The sequence below is a fragment of the Girardinichthys multiradiatus genome, chromosome 15, assembly GCF_021462225.1.
Source record: "Girardinichthys multiradiatus isolate DD_20200921_A chromosome 15, DD_fGirMul_XY1, whole genome shotgun sequence".
NCBI classification, from domain to species: domain Eukaryota; kingdom Metazoa; phylum Chordata; class Actinopteri; order Cyprinodontiformes; family Goodeidae; genus Girardinichthys; species Girardinichthys multiradiatus.
The window spans coordinates 3,974,140-3,995,551 of record NC_061808.1 but is presented as its reverse complement, the minus strand read 5'-3'; the positions used below and the strand labels follow the sequence as shown (position 1 = coordinate 3,995,551).

General features: G+C 39.8%; 1 protein-coding gene across 3 annotated transcripts in view; it reads right to left on the bottom strand.

The window, feature by feature from the left end:
- Positions 1–21,412, bottom strand: part of vash2 (vasohibin 2) — a 35,853-nt gene that overhangs the window by 13,509 nt on the left and 932 nt on the right. For all 3 annotated transcript variants that reach the window (XM_047387831.1, XM_047387830.1, XM_047387832.1), the window contains exons 2-4: positions 10,174–10,569; positions 938–1,026; positions 732–788 (exon numbers count right to left, since the gene is read on the bottom strand). In XM_047387831.1, the coding sequence (XP_047243787.1) occupies positions 732–788; positions 938–1,026; positions 10,174–10,485 (458 nt within the window). In that variant the 5' untranslated portion in view covers positions 10,486–10,569. The remainder of the gene's footprint in view (positions 1–731; positions 789–937; positions 1,027–10,173; positions 10,570–21,412) is intronic.

The following is a 21,412-nucleotide window of genomic DNA, read 5'->3' as shown; positions in this document are numbered from 1 at the left end:
TACATTTGTAATTATGGTCAAAAACCTGCTAAGTAAAAGTCTTTCAATGAGAAGAATTACTGTGAATTAGCCACAGACAATAAATATGAGGAACTAACCACCATAACATCATTCAGTGCTTCTGACTGTCACTGTCTTAGAGCTCAGAAGCTAGGAGTAAAACGTCACCTCTAAACATCAGGTGTTTTAATAGGTCAGATTTAAACACTGGTCCAAGTTAACCAGGCAGGAGACCTAAGTTAGAACAACCAGAACATCTGATTAGTCTGGATGTTTAAATGTGATGCAAGGATTAGAGTCCAACAGGGTCTGGAGACAGCCTCTAGTGGTTGCAGATAAAACCTTTGTCTTCAAGCTTTTATCTTTCTCAGTTGCTGCTGGAAGGTCATGGAGGTCATGAAGATGAACCAAAGTTTCCACCAAAGTGTCACTGATGTCAGGAAAACAGGTTTAAAGCCTCAGGTTGAAGTTCAGTCTTATAAAACCTTGCAGTAATATATGTTTTACTAAATATTGAAAATTGCTTTGTTTTTCTAAATGTCTTATACTTTAACAAAAACAATCTGTACAATCATTAAACTATAGCCTATTGTGACCAAGTAGGAAAACTACAGACCTAGTAAGCATAATTACGTCATATTGACAGCAGATGTTTGACGGGTGCATTATTTTGTTAAAACCATAACGGGGCTGAGAATCTTATTTTTACCGTTTGTACAAAATTCACTTACCCACACAGCGGTCGGCTCTTCTTGATCTCAAAGAACTGGGTTCCAGTGTGGTTATACCTAAACAAATGTTAAGGGCAACAGGATTTTTAAATACTTTCAAAATGTGTATTTGTCTCCAGTACTGCCCTGCTCCTGCCCGGCACAATATTCTGATCATTACATTTATTAGTGAAATGTGGGGTTGTGGTGTTTGTTGTAAAGGATACTGCAGAGCCTTCATGTAGTTCTGGATGGCCACCAACCAATCAGGGGCTGACATGGATGGTTTAAAGGTTGGAATGGAGGGAACGGCATGCTGGGAAAGAAAGAAAATCAGAAATTGCTCATTGTTTACAGAAAGTTAACATGTGGAAATACTCAGAACCTCTAAACGAAGTTCCACTATGATTAAAGCCCTTTAGTCCACCAGCAGAAAATCTGCCAACCCAATCAGAAAGAGTCTTATCAAACTGCCAAAGTCCATCTTGCTCTCATTGTTCCGAAGTGCCAGAACTTTGAAGATGAATGCAGAAAATCTCAAACATGGCTAGAAGGACTTTTCTAATAAGTCAAATATTTATGCCAATGCCAGTTTATTTATAAAGCACAGTTACAATTATGAACAAAAAGGTGAAAAAAGTGAAAAACAAAAGCAATTATCATGAAAAAAACTAAATAAAAGTATTAAATATACAGAGAGATTTAAGATAACTATTGAACATTTATAGGAACAAATTAAACACAGGAATCAGAGCGTCAGCAGAAATGAAAACCAAAGAGTAAAGATGGGTTTCAGGCAGTTATTCAAGCTGTTTAATCTACCAGGATTCTTTATGAGTAACGGTAAATTGTTCCAGAGAACCGGTCCTGCTAAGGCAGGGTCACCCCTGATTTGGTGTTTGGTTTGTAGGATTTGCAAGAGCATCTGGTTAATAGACCTGAGTGTTCTGGATGGAGTTGGGTGGAACTGAAGTTTCTTCAGATAATCAGGGACCAGTCAGGCTTTTAATAACAATCAATACAATCTTACAATGGATTCTGTAGTGAACAAGAAGCCAATAGATTGAAGTTAAAACTGGTGTAAAATGGCTGTACTTTCCAACTCCATTGATCAGATGGGCAGCAGCTTTTAGCACAAGCTGCAGGCAACAAAGAACAAATGATCTAAACCTAAACATAAGGAATTGCAGTAATCCAGGGCAGCAGAAATAAAGACGCGAATGTCTTTTTCAAAATCTGGAAGAGAGGGAGGAAAACGCTTGATTTTACGAGGGTGTTGAGGTTATTATCAAATTTAAATAACTGTGAGTTGTCACACCAAGGTTTCTCACAGAGGACCCAGAGGCTTAAGAAAATCATCAGGGAAACATTTTGAAATATTTCATCCAAATAAAATGCTCTATTTTAAATTAAGAACGTTTAAGTCCAACCATCCACTCAAATCCTCTAACCAGGTCCATAAAGGCTGTGTTTAGTAATGATGGACCCCAAACGCAACCTATATGACGGGAACAGGATGGGTCCCAGGATAGAGCCTTGAGGAACTCTTACAGGCAAGTGGAGCTGAAGAGTCCACAGAGCTGGAAAGAGAAACTTCTCTCTGTTAAATACGATCGGAACCACTGAAAAGCTTACTCCCACACACTCTAGTCTCTAAAGGAAAAGGTGATCATTTCAAAGGCAGCACTGAGGTCTACAAGCACAAATATGGCGGCACGTCAAGTCAACTGAGCTGAATCAGCCAAAAGGTTTTAAGTAACAAAGGAACTTCCTCTTGGGCGTCCATAGCTATTCTTTCTACAGGTCAGAGCAGCAGCAAAGCTTGACTTCTTAATCTGCAGATATTCAACAGCATGGAGCCACAGTAAGCTGACACATAGGGGTGATCCAGCCTTTAAGTCTGGGTGTTTTGTTCCCAGCAGAACACCAACAGAAACCCACACTGCTTTGAAGCAACATGTTCTACAGATAAAAATCACAGTGCTGGTTCTGCAGCTGTTTCACCTCAACAGGAACCAGGTCTCAGAGGTCACAGATGTGAAAAGGACTCGGCTACATCAGCAGGGGTGACTCAGGCTGAAACACAAACCAAAACTTCCTGTGACAAACCGGCAGATTAAAAGCTGTGTGTTTGTGTGCAGGACGGAAGGGTGAACCATAAGCAGAACTATCATTTCCTGTGGCTTTCTGCTGCGCTCCATTTGCCGCAGGAACAGAGAAGTGAAGGAAGAGATGATGGGACAACATGGTGGCAGAGCTGTTCTTCTTTGCAAAACACACTCCTTGGTAACAAAATGGCTCCTGCAATCATTTACAACAGCTATTTAGGTACTTAACTACAAATTTACTACAGGCAGGAGACGATTAGCCTTAAAACAGATGGAGTAGTCAGGCAATCAGTCAGTCAGCAACACCGGATAAGACAATCTGCCAACTGGACACTCATCTTGGTGTCCAGCCAGTAAGGCAGTCTGCCAGGCAACACCAGTACATGGTACCTTCTAACAGCCACATGATCTCTGAGTGAAATGCCCTCTGCAGAGGTTTACATTCACACTGACTGAGTTTGCTGACATGCTCCCATTCTGAAGCTGCTGTATGGCTCTGAGAGTTAAATACGAGCACATCTGTCCTTCATCCTCACTTCTGTCATTACAGAAATGATCACCATCTCTCTAAAGGAAAAACTGTGTTCATTACAATTTGCTCATTATTGTTTATTATACTACAGGTCCTTCTCAAAATATTAGCATATTGTGATAAAGTTCATTATTTTCCATAATGTCATGATGAAAATTTAACATTCATATATTTTAGATTCATTGCACACTAACTGAAATATTTCAGGTCTTTTATTGTCTTAATACGGATGATTTTGGCATACAGCTCATGAAAACCCAAATTCCTATCTCACAAAATTAGCATATCATTAAAAGGGTCTCTAAACGAGCTATGAACCTAATCATCTGAATCAACGAGTTAACTCTAAACACCTGCAAAAGATTCCTGAGGCCTTTAAAACTCCCAGCCTGGTTCATCACTCAAAACCCCAATCATGGGTAAGACTGCCGACCTGACTGCTGTCCAGAAGGCCACTATTGACATCCTCAAGCAAGAGGGTAAGACACAGAAAGACATTTCTGAATGAATAGGCTGTTCCCAGAGTGCTGTATCAAGGCACCTCAGTGGGAAGTCTGTGGGAAGGAAAAGGTGTGGCAGAAAACGCTGCACAACGAGAAGAGGTGACCGGACCCTGAGGAAGATTGTGGAGAAGGGCCGATTCCAGACCTTGGGGGACCTGCAGAAGTAGTGAACTGAGTCTGGAGTAGAAACATCCAGAGCCACCGTGCACAGGCGTGTGCAGGAAATGGGCTACAGGTGCCGCATTCCCCAGACCTGGGCTACAGAGAAGCAGCACTGGACTGTTGCTCAGTGGTCCAAAGTACTTTTTTCGGATGAAAGCAAATTCTGCATGTCATTCGGAAATCAAGGTGCCAGAGTCTGGAGGAAGACTGGGGAGAAGGAAATGCCAAAATGCCAGAAGTCCAGTGTCAAGTACCCACAGTCAGTGATGGTCTGGGGTGCCATGTCAGCTGCTGGTGTTGGTCCACTGTGTTTTATCAAGGGCAGGGTCAATGCAGCTAGCTATCAGGAGATTTTGGAGCACTTCATGCTTCCATCTGCTGAAAAGCTTTATGGAGATGAAGATTTCATTTTTCAGCACGACCTGGCACCTGCTCACAGTGCCAAAACCACTGGTAAATGGTTTACTGACCATGGTATCACTGTGCTCAATTGGCCTGCCAACTCTCCTGACCTGAACCCCATAGAGAATCTGTGAGATATTGTGAAGAGAACGTTGAGAGACTCAAGACCCAACACTCTGGATGAGCTAAAGGCCGCTATCGAAGCATCCTGGGCCTCCATAAGACCTCAGCAGTGCCACAGGCTGATTGCCTCCATGCCACGCCGCATTGAAGCAGTCATTTCTGCAAAAGGATTCCCAACCAAGTATTGAGTGCATAACTGTACATGATTATTTGAAGGTTGATGTTTTTTGTATTAAAAACACTTTTCTTTTATTGGTCGGATGAAATATGCTAATTTTGTGAGATAGGAATTTTGGGTTTTCATGAGCTGTATGCCAAAATCATCCGTATTAAGACAATAAAAGACCTGAAATATTTCAGTTAGTGTGCAATGAATCTAAAATATGTGAATGTTAAATTTTAATCATTACATTATAGAAAATAATGAACTTTATCACAATATGCTAATTTTTTGAGAAGGACCTGTATATTCAGAGGAGAAACTAGCCATATCGTGAGAACACGTATGAGAACCTCTTTCCTAGCATTCAATTCACAGCCCCAGTTTCTACTGGTAATTAATCTGTCTCCTCTGTTTGTTGCTGAACCCACATCTGTAATCACCTCCTGTTCCTTGTCCTCTCTTCTAGTTGACTTCTCTATTATTACTCTCCTGTGACATCTTGTCCTATGTTCCTCCCTCTCTCCTCAGCATCAGAATTTATTCCCAGCTCTACATTGGCTGCCCAGACATCTTGGTACCGTAACGAACACATTTCACGCTATTTAAATCAGCTGCATCTAGAACCTCTTTCTCATTGCATGGCACAGTGTGACTCAATGTAATTATAAGTGCCATTATTTTAAATAGTAGGAGATAACCTGGGTTAGGTCCAAGTACCACCCAAGTACTTGGGTGGTACTTGGACCTTGGACCATACTCTAAGCCTATAATTTCAGAGCTACATTTCTATAGGTAATATGTGTTATGGCACTGCAAGAAAAATGCATCAGTCAACTTGACAAAACGACGTCAAAACGTTGTAGAGATAAATTATAATGAAACCAACAAGCAGATGAAGGGTCCTTTCTTAAGTAAGATGTTCTAAAAATTTTAGATAGAAAACTGCAACCGTTTCATGACAGATATTAACATCTAGTTTATGTCTTTTACGCAGTGATTTCTAACAACCTTCAACAGAAAATGACCACTTCTTCTATGGTGGGTCGTGGGGAAGCTGGTGCCTATCTCCAGCAGTCTACGGGCAGGAGGCGGGGTCCACCCTAGACAGATCGCCAGTCCATCACAGGGCAACACCGACACACACAGGACAAACAACCATGCACACACTCATCCACACCCAGGGGCAACGTAGAGAGACCAATTAACCTGATAGTCATGTTTTTGGACTGTGGGAGGAAGCTGTGGACTTCCTACCAACAGTGCTACCAACTGTGCCACCGTATGGCCCAAGATGATCCACTTCAGTTTAAAAAAAAAAAAAAAAATGACATTTTCAAGAGAACAGACTCATTTTCCTACAGACAGGACTTGGATAGTAAAAGACAAACTCAATTTCATCTTTATCAACCTCTGACCTCCAAAAGAGCCAACAACTTCTGACAGTAAAAAGAAAAGCAGAAGGCAGAAGTGGCATTAGCTGAAAGAACAACCCACTCAGGGCAGTAATTACGCCACAACTGTACAAAAGCTAAATACATTTTTGATTTAAGATGAAAACCCGTATTGTCTGTAAATATGCTCTATCCACAACTCCTCAGTTTTACCTTCACCTGGTTCAAATTCTGTAAAAAATCTCCTATCAAGCATCTTTCGCTATCAGATTATTAATTGGGTATTTGAAAAAATAGTCAACAGATTAATCAATAAGCAAAATAATAGTAGTTAAAGCACTATATTGCATTTGCATGATACATTGTCTTTTTAACTGAAACAACATATTTTCATTAAACAGCTTAATCAGGATCTTTCCCCTTTTATGGTGAAAAAGGTTTCCTTTAGCTGTGAATAACATTGCAGTGATGTGACTCTGCAGACAGCTGCCATTAGCTGACATCTAAAACACATTTGCTGTGTGAGCATTAAAGATTCAAGACAACTAAGCATGGTGCAGGGGGTGAGATCACATTTCCTGTTGTCTAGAGAGCGTCAGGGTGGGATTTCCCCGGGAACGTCTTTTCTGATGCATGTTTGTGTCTAGGTTTTATCTAGAGGCAGAACATGGTCCGATAGGAAGTGTTTTCTGAACTGGATACTTGTAATAAAGTATTTGTAATCTGAATTACAAAGCAGGACAGGCTTAACATCCAACAGCACTCATGCTGTGGGCAACCAAACCAGTGCCTCAACCGTTGTTCCTTAATACTGCTTAACGCTGAACTTGATGGGTCGTGTTAAAAAAAAAAAGAAAGTCAAGTTTCCATCTTCGAAGAAAACTAAACACTAGTAATTAGTATAACAACCATTAACTTAGCTGCTGCACAGAAACCAGAGCAATAACAGACCCTGAACTGGGTAGCAATTTCTGTGTTTTATCTGTAAAATGAACTTGGTTTTCATCATTAATCATGTATTCTAAATACAGCAGTTATGGTAAACTGATGCAGTGAAATGGGTTTCCCTTCACACTGTCCAGTTGGTATCCAGAGATTATCCAGCACCCAAATCGTATTTGAGGGATTATTCAGCAGCTGTGCCTAGACTTCAATACTTGTAATGCGGACATGGAGAAAGGCAGCAGGGTCAGCGACGGCAGCACAGAGCTACACAGGAAACTCCTTCTTACTGGAGACCATTTGAAAAGTCCGCCTAAAGGAACTGATTGTACGATACGTCAGTTCTTCACCAACTGGCTGATTTATTTGCCTTTTTTCAGTATTATGTTCTGAACTAACACAGCTTCTTCTTTTTAAAACATTTCTTCACTGCACATCACACTGTTCATCCTAATAGAGAAGCCATCCTTTTATCCTCCTTTCCTCTTTGCCTAAAGGGAAAAATCCACCCATCAGGGTATCAGTAACAGTGTCTGCTTTTACACTTTACACACACTCATGAACACACACGCCCACGCCTCCACACACACAGCAGAATAAGAGTCAAGCTGCACGTTAACAATGCTGCAAAAACAAACTATTGTTCATGAAGAGCACCCAGCCAACCGGGTCACTAATGACCACATGGTTAATTAGTGGCGTGAAACAACAACCAGATTCCCTCCTCTCTGTGAAAAACAACATGCTGTCAGGATAATTACTGATGGGTAACTGGAAGATTTGGGCTTGGGAGGCGAGGAGGGGATGAGCATCAGGAAGTTTTTATTTGCTCCAATCTGAAGGTTTACAGCTTCCAGGTACAGCCATGATAAACAGTGTTACAGCAGAAACACTTTGCTTAATAAGTCATCTTTTTAAAAACTGTGTTTGTAAAATATAAGAAAAATAAGCTAATTTAAATGGCTTCTTCAACACGGATTTACAGTGGTTTAAAGTGGACTTATTCAAAATTTAGGATTGGGACATAAAAACTTTTGTTTGAAATATTTCTCAAAGAAATATTGTAACTAGTTGAAGGGGACCTATAATGCAAAATTCATTTTTTGATCTTTTTATACTTCCATTTGGGTCTTTAATGCTTCTACAAGGAGTCCAAACGCAAAAAACAACATTCAGACATTTTTTTGATTTCTGGCAAATCTGCAATTGGTTCTTTCAGAAACGTAAGAACCTATTGCTGGTTGGGGGCGTGGCCAGATACAGCTAATCTGCATAAAGGTGACAGAGCTCCAAAAAAGGGAAACTGAGGAGATGAAATCTCATTATCTGAGAATGTGCGATAAATGTAATTTACATGTTTTGTATAGCCCACAGACCTATCCTAAATGTTTAAAGGAAGTATAATAGGTCCCCTTTACATCAACGATTTTTAATACATTTGCTGAAAGAATCCTAAAATTAGTTAAACATTAAAAAGGCAAAAGATCTTAATTTTTTTTATACTGGTATGATTAATTATCTCAATCAGCTGGAACTTTGGGTCAATTTTAACTGGACTGCTGCAATATTTCAGCTCTTGGTTCATTTAAATTAGCTGGAAATGATGAATGCCTGCAAGCTCTTCTAACCTGCTTCCATGTTACAGTAGGTCTGCATGCGTGACAGATCCAAGAGACTAGACCTAACTCCACCTGACAGGCATGGTGCTCCAGCTTAGCACACCTGTTGTCATGGTAATGTAATGCACAACTGCGAGTGCGCCTCAGAGCGTGCATTAGTGAAAGTGGGTGTTAGAACGGGTTGACATTTTCACCTAAGGCTTCCAGGTGTCAACTCAAGCATAAACATCTCCAGCAACAAGACAATCAACAACTAAACCCTGACTTATATAACAAATAGCAATTCCTCACCACTGCCATGGTGTAGCGGCAGAAGCTGCCATTTGATGCCGACATGCATTTTATAACTAAAGTCTATGTTTCGGAGGGACTTGAATTTGTAAAAACACAGAAAACATAGCAGTTTAATAAAAATAAAAAACACTAAGAGAAAACGTCCCGGTCAACAACAGATTGACCATCAGCTGATTTTCAACAATTACGAGCGTTCAGAAACCCAAAAACCCCACCTTTGAACATTCAGTGAAAGAACCCTACCAAGTGCTGCCCGGTGACTGTTATAACAACACTTTTCAGTGTGGAAGCTGTTACTGAGGCCAGAAAACTCTATTTATTCCGTGTCAATAAGGTGTTTCATATAAAATTAGAGGAAGAATAAAAGCTGTTAGAAGCAATTTAAATGGAAACTATTTCCTGGGACTGTCTGGGGTTCATTCAGGCTGTGAGAGATCAGGGGAGAGTGAGCCTTTTGGCAGATAACAGGAAGGCTGAACGAAGTACAGCAAAGTTGATCTGTTTGATGCTTTCAAGGTTTCAGCCTTGGTCTGTCATGGAACGTGGCTGATTTGGAAATGCTGGCAGTCATTTGTAAATCTCAGAGTTGATGTAAGGATCTGTATATTATCTATGGAATAAGGTTGTCATTTTAGTAATGCCAGCTGCGCTAATCACAAAAATAAGACGCTAAAGCCAGGTAAGAATCTAAATCTATAATTATTTTATCTATGACTTAAAATAGGATTAAACTCTGTTTTTCAGTGAATGTTTTCTCACGCAGTGACTTTGCCTCTGTTTCTAAAATGAACAATTAATGGCAACTGTTGGTGGGAAGACTAGTAACAAATATTTTCAATGCTGTTACATTGTAGACATCACAGTGAATGTATATGGTGCAAAACAATCCAAGGTAAACAGACAATGTTTAGATGATTCCATTCTGTCCCAGTAAAGCCCAGCAGCATTTAAAGTGCCAGAAGACCATCTGATTGCCTCATTGAGCAAACAGTCACAGCAACCCCTAGGTTGCTCCATGGAGAATGTCTTCACAAAGAGCTTTTTACTAATAAAAGCAGTTCTGTGAATGCTGAACATCTCAGTGCTGTCATGTGACATGGACTCATCCACAATGGATGTTTTGTTAAGGACCAAAAATATATAAAGCTGTAAAAAAACATCAGCCAACTCATAAACAGTTCAACTCCAAATCCCTGAGAGATCAACTGAACCCAGAGGGCTTACTTTTGGCAGGTATGCAGCATTTCTTATCCTGTTCACCATCTCCTGGCCCTCTGGGTGGACAACAGCCACATGGGACCACATCCTCTCCCAGGTGACGCTCTCAATGGGAAAACCGTTTCGATTTACGTAGAAGAGAACCCCTCCGTCCTTCTCCTCTTCCTCCTCAGGGGAATGGTTGGGAGGAGAGGCAGAGGACTCTTCCCGGGTCCCGCAGCGCAGGAGACAGTGCGCGCTTGTGCTCTTGGACCGGCCGTGCCTGCTGAGCTTGGCCGGGGAGGTGCCGGTCCGGCTTGGGGAGTTGGGTCCCGTCATTGATCCCGGGACAGTCAGCCAATTCTCATCCAGCTAAAATAGCTCCCACCTGCTGTGTGGACGGTCCATGTTGTGAAGGCAGCCCTGACAAAGAGAGACAAACCCAAAACCTTAAAGCTGAGGAGAACATAGTAGGCTTATCATTTACGAGGTGATTTCTATGATCCCCAAAGTAAAAATAAAAACACCCTCTGAGGCATTCATTTCTCACTACAGACCTCTCCCTTTAGAAGAACCTTCCTGGAGACTTGAGGGCAGCTGAGATGATTGATGTTAAAAGCAAACTTGAGACGTATCCTTTTTTTAATGCTTTTTGTAGCACTAATGGCCTTTTCTTTGGTTGGTTTTCTAAAGTAAAGATGAGACTTATGTTCTGAGCTTGGACTTTAGCTGGTGTTTAGTTAATCCAAATGTAACTTTATTTTGATGGTAATTCTATCTGGAGCTTTAGTTTACCTTTATATACAGGGGTTGGACAATGAAACTGAAACACCTGGTTTTAGACCACAATAATTTATTAGTATGGTGTAGGGCCTCCTTTTGCGGCCAATACAGCGTCAATTCGTCTTGGGAATGAAATATACAAGTCCTGCACAGTGGTCAGAGGGATTTTAAGCCATTCTTCTTACAGGATAGTGGCCAGGTCACTACGTGATACTGGTGGAGGAAAACGTTTCCTGACTCGCTCCTCCAAAACACCCCAAAGTGGCTCAATAATATTTAGATCTGGTGACTGTGCAGGCCATGGGAGATGTTCAACTTTACTTTCATGTTCATCAAACCAATCTTTCACCAGTCTTGCTGTGTGTATTGGTGCATTGTCATCCTGATACACGGCACCGCCTTCAGGATACAATGTGTGATGGAAATTCTTGCAGTAAGCATTCCACAGTGTATGACCTTTGGTTTACCTCACTCCAGTGAACATCTGTGTTAGAGGAGGAAGCTGTAAAAGCCATTATCAGAAGTTTAATGGTTAAGGGCATTTGTTAGGGTGATGCCTCGGGGAGAGTAGATGGTTGTTCCTAGGTAACCTAGTCACCTCTGAACCCGGGAAGGGTCTGGGGTCGTAAAACACAGACTCTTTGAAGTTGAGATAACACTGTCATGTTCTGGTATAAATACTGTGTGTAAATGTTGATCGGGGCTCTGTTTCACTGACTAACCTCAGTGTCAGGGTCTTCAAACGCTGAATGCCTTTGAATAAAACTTATAAGACAAAGTCCGGATTTTCTCTTGTTGTGAGTCAACTTCTACCCACTTTGATAAGAAAATTCCACAACAATTTTAGCGTCACGAACAGGATCTAACGTGCCAGAGGAGACCGCAGGATGGGACACGGACGCCTGGCCAGCCTGGAGACGTTGTCCTCAGTCCACTTCCATTTTACGGTAGTGGAGTCCTCATGTCCGCCTGCGGCGTCTGGCTGATTAGATCCGAACAATTTGTCTTCAAATATATCTGGGTGAGAAGTTGCTCTGTATGATATAATGTATATTATTATTTTTATTACACATTAACCATCATCTCCTAACTAATTAATTAGGTTCCAGAGTTGCGAGAGGGAGGACATCAGCTGAGGGCCCGGTTACCCTGCAAAAGGAATTGCAGGGAGGTTCTTATTGGTAACAATAAGATAAAGCAAAACACAGGGTTTTGCGGGTGGTTTTTGGCAATTTTCTACACCTCATAAAGGAGAAAAGCCAGTGGGCAGACGTGCCGCTGAACGGGTAAAAAAAAAAAAATGGTTCCGGAACCTTGAGGCATCAGGGGTGTCTCCTTCTTCAGACTCTGATTTATAAAATAATGAAAGGAAAAAGTGGGGATGATTGTGTTAAATGTGCTTTAATTTGGAAGATAAGTTTGGTTTTTCACAGCGTGGACGTTTGAGTGTAAATAAGTTAAATAGTTTAAAAAGTTTCAAGTAAAACAGTTGATGGAAAAAATAAATAAAAAAAACAAGAAAAGATTAAAAAGCACAGAGTGCATCAATTAAGGGGTTAAAGAGTTAAAACTTTCCTGAAGGAAGTTTCGTTTGTCTTAAATATTGCGATCAGTCGGTAAAGAAGGTAAAATTGAAAAAGGACATTAGAGATGCGAAAATAAAGTTGTTTTAGAAAGGAGTATAGTTCATGTTGTGGAAGGAAGTGACAGGCAGGGGGACAACTGACTGACTGACTGATAATATGTATTTGTACAAAAATTTGAACCTATACTAAACTTTTCTTCTGCCTCTCTCACACACAAATACACACATATATGGGATTTAAGTTCAACATCTGCGTTTTTGAGTCTGGATTTTAGAAACCTGCCCTTCTCCAAGGCTACTCCACCAGAGACGCTTCTCCAGCACGGCCTGAAAGAGAGAGATCTGCCTTCCTGCATGTTGAAAATCGCAGTGTGACTTTCTACAAGAAAAAAAAAACGAAACTCAGAAGAAAATCCGGATTCTCTGAGATGGACAAAGATCCATGCTGTTTGCAAGAGCCAGAAGAGCGATACACTGGATTTATATTGAAAGCACATCTTATGTGGGCAGAAGAGAAACCGGAGCAAAGTTTCTTCTTTCTCCCTCCTGGAGAAGTTAAAGTGGACAAAGAATGATTGAATGTCTCACCAACAGACCGGGGAAGGGCCTGGTTGTTTTTTGGACTGATAGAGGACTGTGTGCCATGACAGTCTGACTCTGGAGCGATTAAGAAACTGATGGGGGTAACGTACAAACACACACACATTTGCATAAATCTTTTCCTATTTTCTGCAATGAAGAACGCTTATTAACCGCTTCTCATGTGATGCTTACTTGACGTTGACAGATATAGCGGGTTAAAATATTATTTTAGGGTTAGAAAAGTATCTTTAAAAGGGTGATAACTTAACACATTTGATACTTTCTGGTTAATTCTTTCAGAGAAGCAAGTTCTCTTTCGTCGTGGAATATTCAGGGTCAATTATTTTAGTTATTAAAAGTTATTAAAAGCAGAGGAAGTTACAACATCTCCAAAACTCAGCAGTAACCATGTGTTTCTATGTTATTCTCAGGACAGATCTCATGAAGGAGTATTTTTAAAACCCAGCGAATGCGTAAAACCTGATGGGTTTCTCCTTCAGATATTATTTTCTGTTGTCAGAGTTTGTATCCCATAAATCTAATGGGTAGAGACCTCATTAAAACAGTCTTAGTTCTACTGCAGATGGTCTTCATACAGTTTCTGACACAGTACTTACAGTTTGGTGCAGTTTTTGTCCGCAAGTGTTAACTGACGCTTATGGAAAGTACAAATTCATTGTTTTTCACAGCAGCTGCTGGGAAGAGGTTATATTAGGTTTTTCTTCCCTCTTCTGATTCATGCAGCGTGTTGATTTACACTGTACCTTATATCAGGTCCTGACAAAAAAACTATGAAAGGTTTGGTTCTGCAGGTTCTTTTTTCTCCCTTTGGAGAAGGAAAGGACACCTGATCAGTTCTGTGTTGCACAGAAATATTAAAACACTTGTTGTTTTCTAAGATATCACCAGCTAAAAACTTTTAAAACTTTTGAGAGTAATTGGTTTTGTTAAACATATTTCCCTTGGTAAAACAAACCTTTAAAATGAGTATGAAAAAATTGGGTTATTTAGAAAGAATTTGATTGGACAGTGGTACCACACAAAAATTAAACTAATCTCATGTTTCCTAAAAGATTCTGCATGAAAAGGCCTTCAGAACCGTGGAGTTATTTTCCACCACAGTATCAAGTTTTTAAGCATGCTTTTTCTTTATTTTAAAACAGATCTGGTTTTTGTTTGGTTTTTGGCTTTTTAGCATAATGTTTGTCTGAAGCTTATTATGAACTGGGTTAGGAGCAAATATGATCTGAGGTAAATTAGGAGCTGTGAACTAATAATTTTAAATCTGATTATTGTCCAAGCAGAAATAATATATTTAGCCAATCCTTCAATCTCTGCAGAAAGTTAACACCATTGTTCAATGCAGTAGTACTCAACTTGTGGTTCCTGGACTCCTGAAGCCTGTAAGCCATAGATTTTGGGTCCATGAAATTATAAGACTTAATTAAAGGTAGGCTGATTACTTATTAAAATAGATCTAAGCCAATGATGAGTTCCAGTCATTTTGGTGACTTTGAAATGCAATAATACTCAAAATTTCTACTCTGGGGACACAGATTGGTGCTGAAGAGTTTAGTTTTGGAACCAAGGTTAGGATTTTTATAACAAAATAAAGACAAGTAAAATCCTTTATTTTAGGAAAAGAAAAGAAATAAAGGCTCTCTTAACAGTAAGAGGATGGTCGGCTCAAACTCAAGTCTCCTTGTTTGATTTCTTAGGGTTTAAAGATTAAAGGAATACATAGGAGTACAAAGGTACACAAGGTGATTTCAGATTACTAAGAGATAAATATTGGAACATTTATCACCATTGGATTATTAAAGAGGGGTTCTAGTGATAAGTTCTCCCCAACTCTCAAAATTTAAATAGCCAAATTAAAGAAAATGATGTTTGTTCTTTTTTGAAACATTATGTGGGAAAAAGTCCAGTTTGGAGACAAGCTTCTTATCTTAATTTATGATTAAGTCAAACACTGCAGTTTTGTTTAGTTTGGGTATAACATAAAAATGTCAATGCTGACTTTTCTAATTTCCCCTCGGGGATCAATAAAGTATCTTTGAATTTGAATTGAATTAAATTAAAAATACTTCTTTGCATTTAACTTGAAATTCTGCAATGCAGCTGCGATCAAATTGAGCAAAACAAAAAGAGAATTATAACAATAACTCTCAGGATTGTAGTTATTATTACAGAGTTACAGTACAAAGAATTAGCAAAAGGTTTCAGCATCAGTAAATTTGGATTCATATAAGAGAAAACTGTTGCTGTGCTTCTAAATAGTTTGAGATCTCTTTGGACTATGTGCACTCATTTTTAAAAAGGATCCTGACGATTGTCATAACAAAATTGATCAATTATAGCATTAAAAGATATGGCTGAGAAAACATATTCTGAAAAGAGATTGTTAAAAATTTCTTTGAATTCTTGAAGCTTCAAATTTGGCCATTTGTCTGTCTCTGATGTTTTGTCTTTGTTTTGTTGGTATGAATGTTTGATTATATGTTGCATGAAACAATAATCCATGTTTGGAATAATGATTCTAAATCTCAGTTGATTAAACTTTGAGTTTTCAGGAGAATTAAGAAGCAGCTTGTTTCTGAGGTAGGTGCATGTTAACAGTTTTGCAGTTTAAGTTACACTAATGTGGGATGGGATGAAGAAACTGTGGGTCCGCCCATAGGCTGTCAATCAAAGGTTAGTTCTGCCTGACTCCGCCCACCTACTAGGTTGGTTCATGCCTTTGCTGTCATGGTAACGCTCAGCACCTCCCTTCCTGAGTTTTAACACTGTTTAAGAGACAATAGAGTCAAAATGCTTGTAGTGATTGTTGCCTTAAAAACATGTTTGTTTTTTGTATAATGATTAAGGATGTAGCATGACTTTTAGATTTATGTGTTTTATTATTAAAAGGTTAATGAAATAGTTTAAACTAGTTTGAAGAATTAGTTTTGCATGCAGAATCATTGGTGATTTATTAGATTGAAAGTTTCCCTGGTACCATTAAGCTAGCTGACAGTTCAAGATATGCAAAAGTAAGGAATATATTTTTGATAAAGAATCAGAGTCATGCCTTTATACTTGGTGGGAATTATTTATTAGATTCAATTTGTAGGGTTTATTCATCCAAATTACATTGGATGTCCATTAATCTAATACTCATCTTTGTACAAGACAAATTAGGATGATATGCGACTAATTTCTAAGTGAGACATTGATGACGTGAATAACTAATGTTTGTGTTTAGTTGTTAATGGAACTGAATTGCAGTTAAAAACATCTGGATTTTCTTTATGTTGCTTTTCTTAAATTCATAGTGACACATAGTTATGTCAGAATTCATTTCTTTGGTTCTAGGTTATGTGATCTTGGTTACTAGAACATTTTTGTACAAACTTTTTGCTGGATTGTCGCATGGGTTGGACCCTGCGCCAGAAGAGGGGAATGTCAGAATAAAGTAACATGGGGTTCCAAAAGTTTTAGCACTCATGGGAAAAAGGGTAGCTCAGACCTCCAGTGAGGACTTAGTGACAATGCGAGAGAGACGTTGTACTTTGTTTATATAAATGGTGCATAGCTCCCTAAGACCACATTCTGAAAACCTCTCTGAAATTAAGGTGTTGATTCTTTTGTGAAATTTTACATCTCCACAGATTAGACCATTTTTGAAATTCTTTTTGGGTTTTCTGAAACTATGAAATGTTGACCTCAAACATCATGTCACATTTTTGATATTCAGAATATTTAGCTGATGGTCACTGCTAGTATATCAGGTGAAGTCAGAAGATCAATTATTTTGATTTTGTTGGATGTTTTGATGAAGTTCATGTAGTTAAGCACTTAGGTTTGAGAATGGGACTTTGAATTGAAAATTAGCCAAGCGTTGTGAAGGCCCTGTTCTCACTTATATGAGATTGAGACAAAGGACACAGGCAAATCTCAGTCCTTTTGAAGTGCTGTGTGGCAGGTCTCCTATTTTGGACATGGGGATATTGCCAAGATAATTTTCTTCCACATCTTTGTGTGAAGATAGGATGTTGTTTTACTGTCAAAACCTGTCCACTGTGTTTTCTCAAGTTTCACAGACGGTGAAGGCTGCATTACCAGAAACAGCCACTTCCACCCTCCAGTCCGTTATTCCTGGCGACTGGATTCTGGTCAGAGAATCTAGGAGAAAACACAGGAAGTCCAGGCGCTGGAATGGCCCATATCAGATCCTACTAGACACCCAGGAAAGCTGCAGGAAAGCTCCAGCTCCTCCAGCTTCATCTGGCTTCCAGGACAAGTCATCTTCCAACTGGATCATCCACGGCTGAAAGGTGTGAGGACAGCGGACCACCACAAGACAAAGAACTGTAAGCTGATCACTGGCGAGTGATTGAAGAGGTGGTTGAAGAACACTGTTCTTACAAGGGCACAATAATCCCTTGGGCAGTGCCACGTTTTTCAGACTCTACTTAAGGCCATCGCATTACCTGAAAGTTAGAAGTCATAAGGTCATTTGCCTCACTGCACACACACCACAGTGAGAGACACATAGGAAACATACAGGGAAGACTTCTACACATTGCACATAACCTTTCTCTGGATGATGAACTGGTGACGCCTGCAACAGAGAGACAGTCAAATATGCGCCACGATGCTTATTCTCCTTAATTTCTTAAGCAGGTTAGAGTTCCTGTTTCTAAATATATTTCTAGAGGAGCTTCCTACGACCGCCCACCTGTACCAGACTGGTAACAGGGCAGCTTGAAGCGCAGAAGCCACTCAGGAGAGGCAGCAGGATTTTTTTTTATTATTATTATTTTTTTTAAAGTTGTTTATAATTTGTTTTCTTTAAAAAAAGAAACTGTTTGCTTTCAGTACCAGAAGAAAGGACATTCCACTTCAAGGTCACGATGCAGTTAAATGGAAGATTGTCTGTTCTGATGCTAATGATTGGTATTTCAAGTATTTTTATAACTCTTGTGTTCATTTGGGAAAAGGTACAGCAAAGACAATGTAAGGCTAATTTGAGGAATTGTGCTAATAATACTCATCAGCGGATTCGAAGAGAGATTCATCACTTTTCTGACTACTATGATCATGCTGATAATGTCTGGTGGCAACTGATGCATCAAACCATGAGGAAGATAAGAAATGATAGTTGCTATGTTTGTTGTTTGATTCCACATGCTATTAATGATCAACCATTTTTGGTACCAGTTCCTATTGATACTGCTTATACTCTAGCTACTTTCTTTCCAGATAACCGGTTGGTGGAGGTCATTTTTCCTCGGGTGAGGAATTATACTGTACGGAAAAGCAGCAATGTTGGTAAATTTTCTAGTGAGACTAATTTAACGTGTGCGTCTACAGGAACTCTTTATAGATTTCGGGGTAATAGCAATCCAATTAAAGATCCAGATATTTGTATTGCTCAGGAGGAAAGCACACCTTATTTCCTTGGAAAGACGGTGGGTTGTAAAACTATTATACCAGTTTCATGTGCCTTGATCCACAGTAATACATCTGGACCTTGTCCTGTCAGAACTGATCCGTATACTATTTCAGAATCTTTGGCTCCAGATCCTTTTGTGTTAACTCTTAATCTTACAGCCTTACCGAATGGAAGTCAATTGTATGGCATGGCAGGTAAATTAACCAGGGTTCTTGTTACTTTTCCTAGTAGAGATGGGTTCTCGTGTCCTAAGAACATGGTTTGGATGTGTGGAAATAGATCATATCTGTATCTGCCTGCTACTTGGTCTGGAGTATGTTATCTAGCTCACTTACTACATACGGTCACAACTTATACTTCAATCAGCCTAAGCTATTAGAACGATGAGTTTGCAAACTAGAATGGCTTTGGATTATCTGTTAGCTGAGAGGGGTGTTGGTTTTGAAGAATTTTCCTTTAGTTGTGATTATCTTGTAATCAGAAGAAAGGAATGTGATGGAAATTCTTGCAGTAAGCATTCCACAGTGTATGACCTTTGGTTTACCTCACTCCAGTGAACATCTGTGTTAGAGGAGGAAGCTGTAAAAGCCATTATCAGAAGTTTAATGGTTAAGGGCATTTGTTAGGGTGATGCCTCGGGGAGAGTAGATGGTTGTTCCTAGGTAACCTAGTCACCTCTGAACCCGGGAAGGGTCTGGGGTCGTAAAACACAGACTCTTTGAAGTTGAGATAACACTGTCATGTTCTGGTATAAATACTGTGTGTAAATGTTGATCGGGGCTCTGTTTCACTGACTAACCTCAGTGTCAGGGTCTTCAAACGCTGAATGCCTTTGAATAAAACTTATAAGACAAAGTCCGGATTTTCTCTTGTTGTGAGTCAACTTCTACCCACTTTGATAAGAAAATTCCACAACAAATGTTTGAACCATTGGATGCACATGGTCCTCAAGAATGGTGCGGTAGTCCTTGGCAGTGACGCACCCATCTAGCACAAGTATTGGGCCAAGGGAATGCCATGATATGGCAGCCAAACCATCACTGATCCACCCCCATGCTTCACTCTGGGCATGCAACAGTCTGGGTGGTACGCTCCTTTGGGGCTTCTCCACACCGTAACTCTCCTGGATGTGGGGAAAACAGTAAAGGTGGACTCATCAGAGAACAATACATGTTTCACATTGTCCACAGCCCAAGATTTGCGCTCCTTGCACCATTGAAACCGACGTTTGGCATTGGCATGAGTGACCAAAGGTTAAGGCTATAGCAGCCCGGCCGTGTATATTGACCCTGTGGAGCTCCCGACGGACAGTTCTGGTGGAAACAGGAGAGTTTAGGTGCACATTTAATTCTGCCGTGATTTGGGCAGCCGTGGTTTTATGTTTTTTGGATACAATCCAGGTTAGCACCCGAACATCCCTTTCAGACAGCTTCCTCTTGCGTCCACAGTTAATCCTGTTGGATGTGGTTCGTCCTTCTTGGTGGTATGCTGACATTACCCTGGATACCGTGGCTCTTGATACATCACAAAGACTTGCTGTCTTGGTCACAGATGCGCCAGCAAGACGTGCACCAACAATTTGTCCTCTTATGAACTCTGGTATGTCACCTATAATGTTGTGTGCATTTCAATATTTTGAGCAAAACTGTGCTCTTACCCTGCTAATTGAACCTTCACACTCTGGTCTAACTGGTGCAATGTGCAATCAATGAAGACTGACTACCAGGCTGGTCCAATTTAGCCTTGAAACCTCCCACACTAAAATGACAGGTGTTTCAGTTTCATTGTCCAACCCCTGTAGATTTTAAACACTGATTTTACTTCGCTCACGTTTTTATTTTATTATTGTTTTCCATGCCACATTTGGCTGTGTAGCTTATTATTGGGCGATGTTGGCTTGGGTGGTAGGGATTCGTCCTGTAACCGGGGGGTTGCTGGTTCAAACTCCTGCTCTGTCCGTCTTAGTTATTGCTTAAGCAAGAAACTTTACCCACCTGGCCTGAAGGTGGTCGGAGGGCCAGGTGGCGCTGATGGTATGGCAGCCCCACTTTTGTCAGTGTGCCCCAGGGCAGCCGTAGTCTACCACAGTCAGTGTGGGAATGGGTGGATGATTCATTGTAGTGTAGATACTTTGGAGTCCTCCGACTTGATAAAGCTATTCAAGTGCAGGCCATGTACCATTTTTTGTTTGTTTGTCATTGCTTGTTTTTCACCGCCTCCTTATGTAATTCACTTTCTGTTGCCCCATTGCTTTAAAAAGGTACTTTATGTAGGTGCATCTCAATAAAATAAAACATCATTCAAAAGCCTATTTATTTCAGTAATTCAATTCAAGAAGTGAAACTAATTTACTGTCATTCATAGGTTATGTAGTTTAGAGACGTCATACCAGTCTTTAAAGCTTTTGTCTTTCACTCAACTTTCCATAAATGTGCTCGTATGGACATTCTGAACAACCATCTTTTTTAACAACAAGCTTTGTGGTTTTACCTTCTTGTGGAGGGTGTAAATGTCTCCTGGACCATTGCATGATTTTGTAAGCAATAACTAGGCAATAATATATAATTTCTGTATTAACAAAACTAATCTATTGCATTATGTATTATAATGTTCTAAAACATTGAGTTATGGGTTTTCATTAGCTGTTAAATCCACCGAAATAAACGCTTGAAATATTTCACACTGTATGTAATACCTTCATTTTTAAAATGGAATTGGAAACTTTTTCTGGCTATACATCTATAATATTCAGCTGTGTTTCTTAAGTACTTCTCTGGTACTTTCAAATTCAGTTTGTAACTCAAAGAAAATACCTATGCTCTTTGAGGTTATTTAGAAGAAACACAGAACTATTAAGAAGGTTAAATTATTTTTAACAT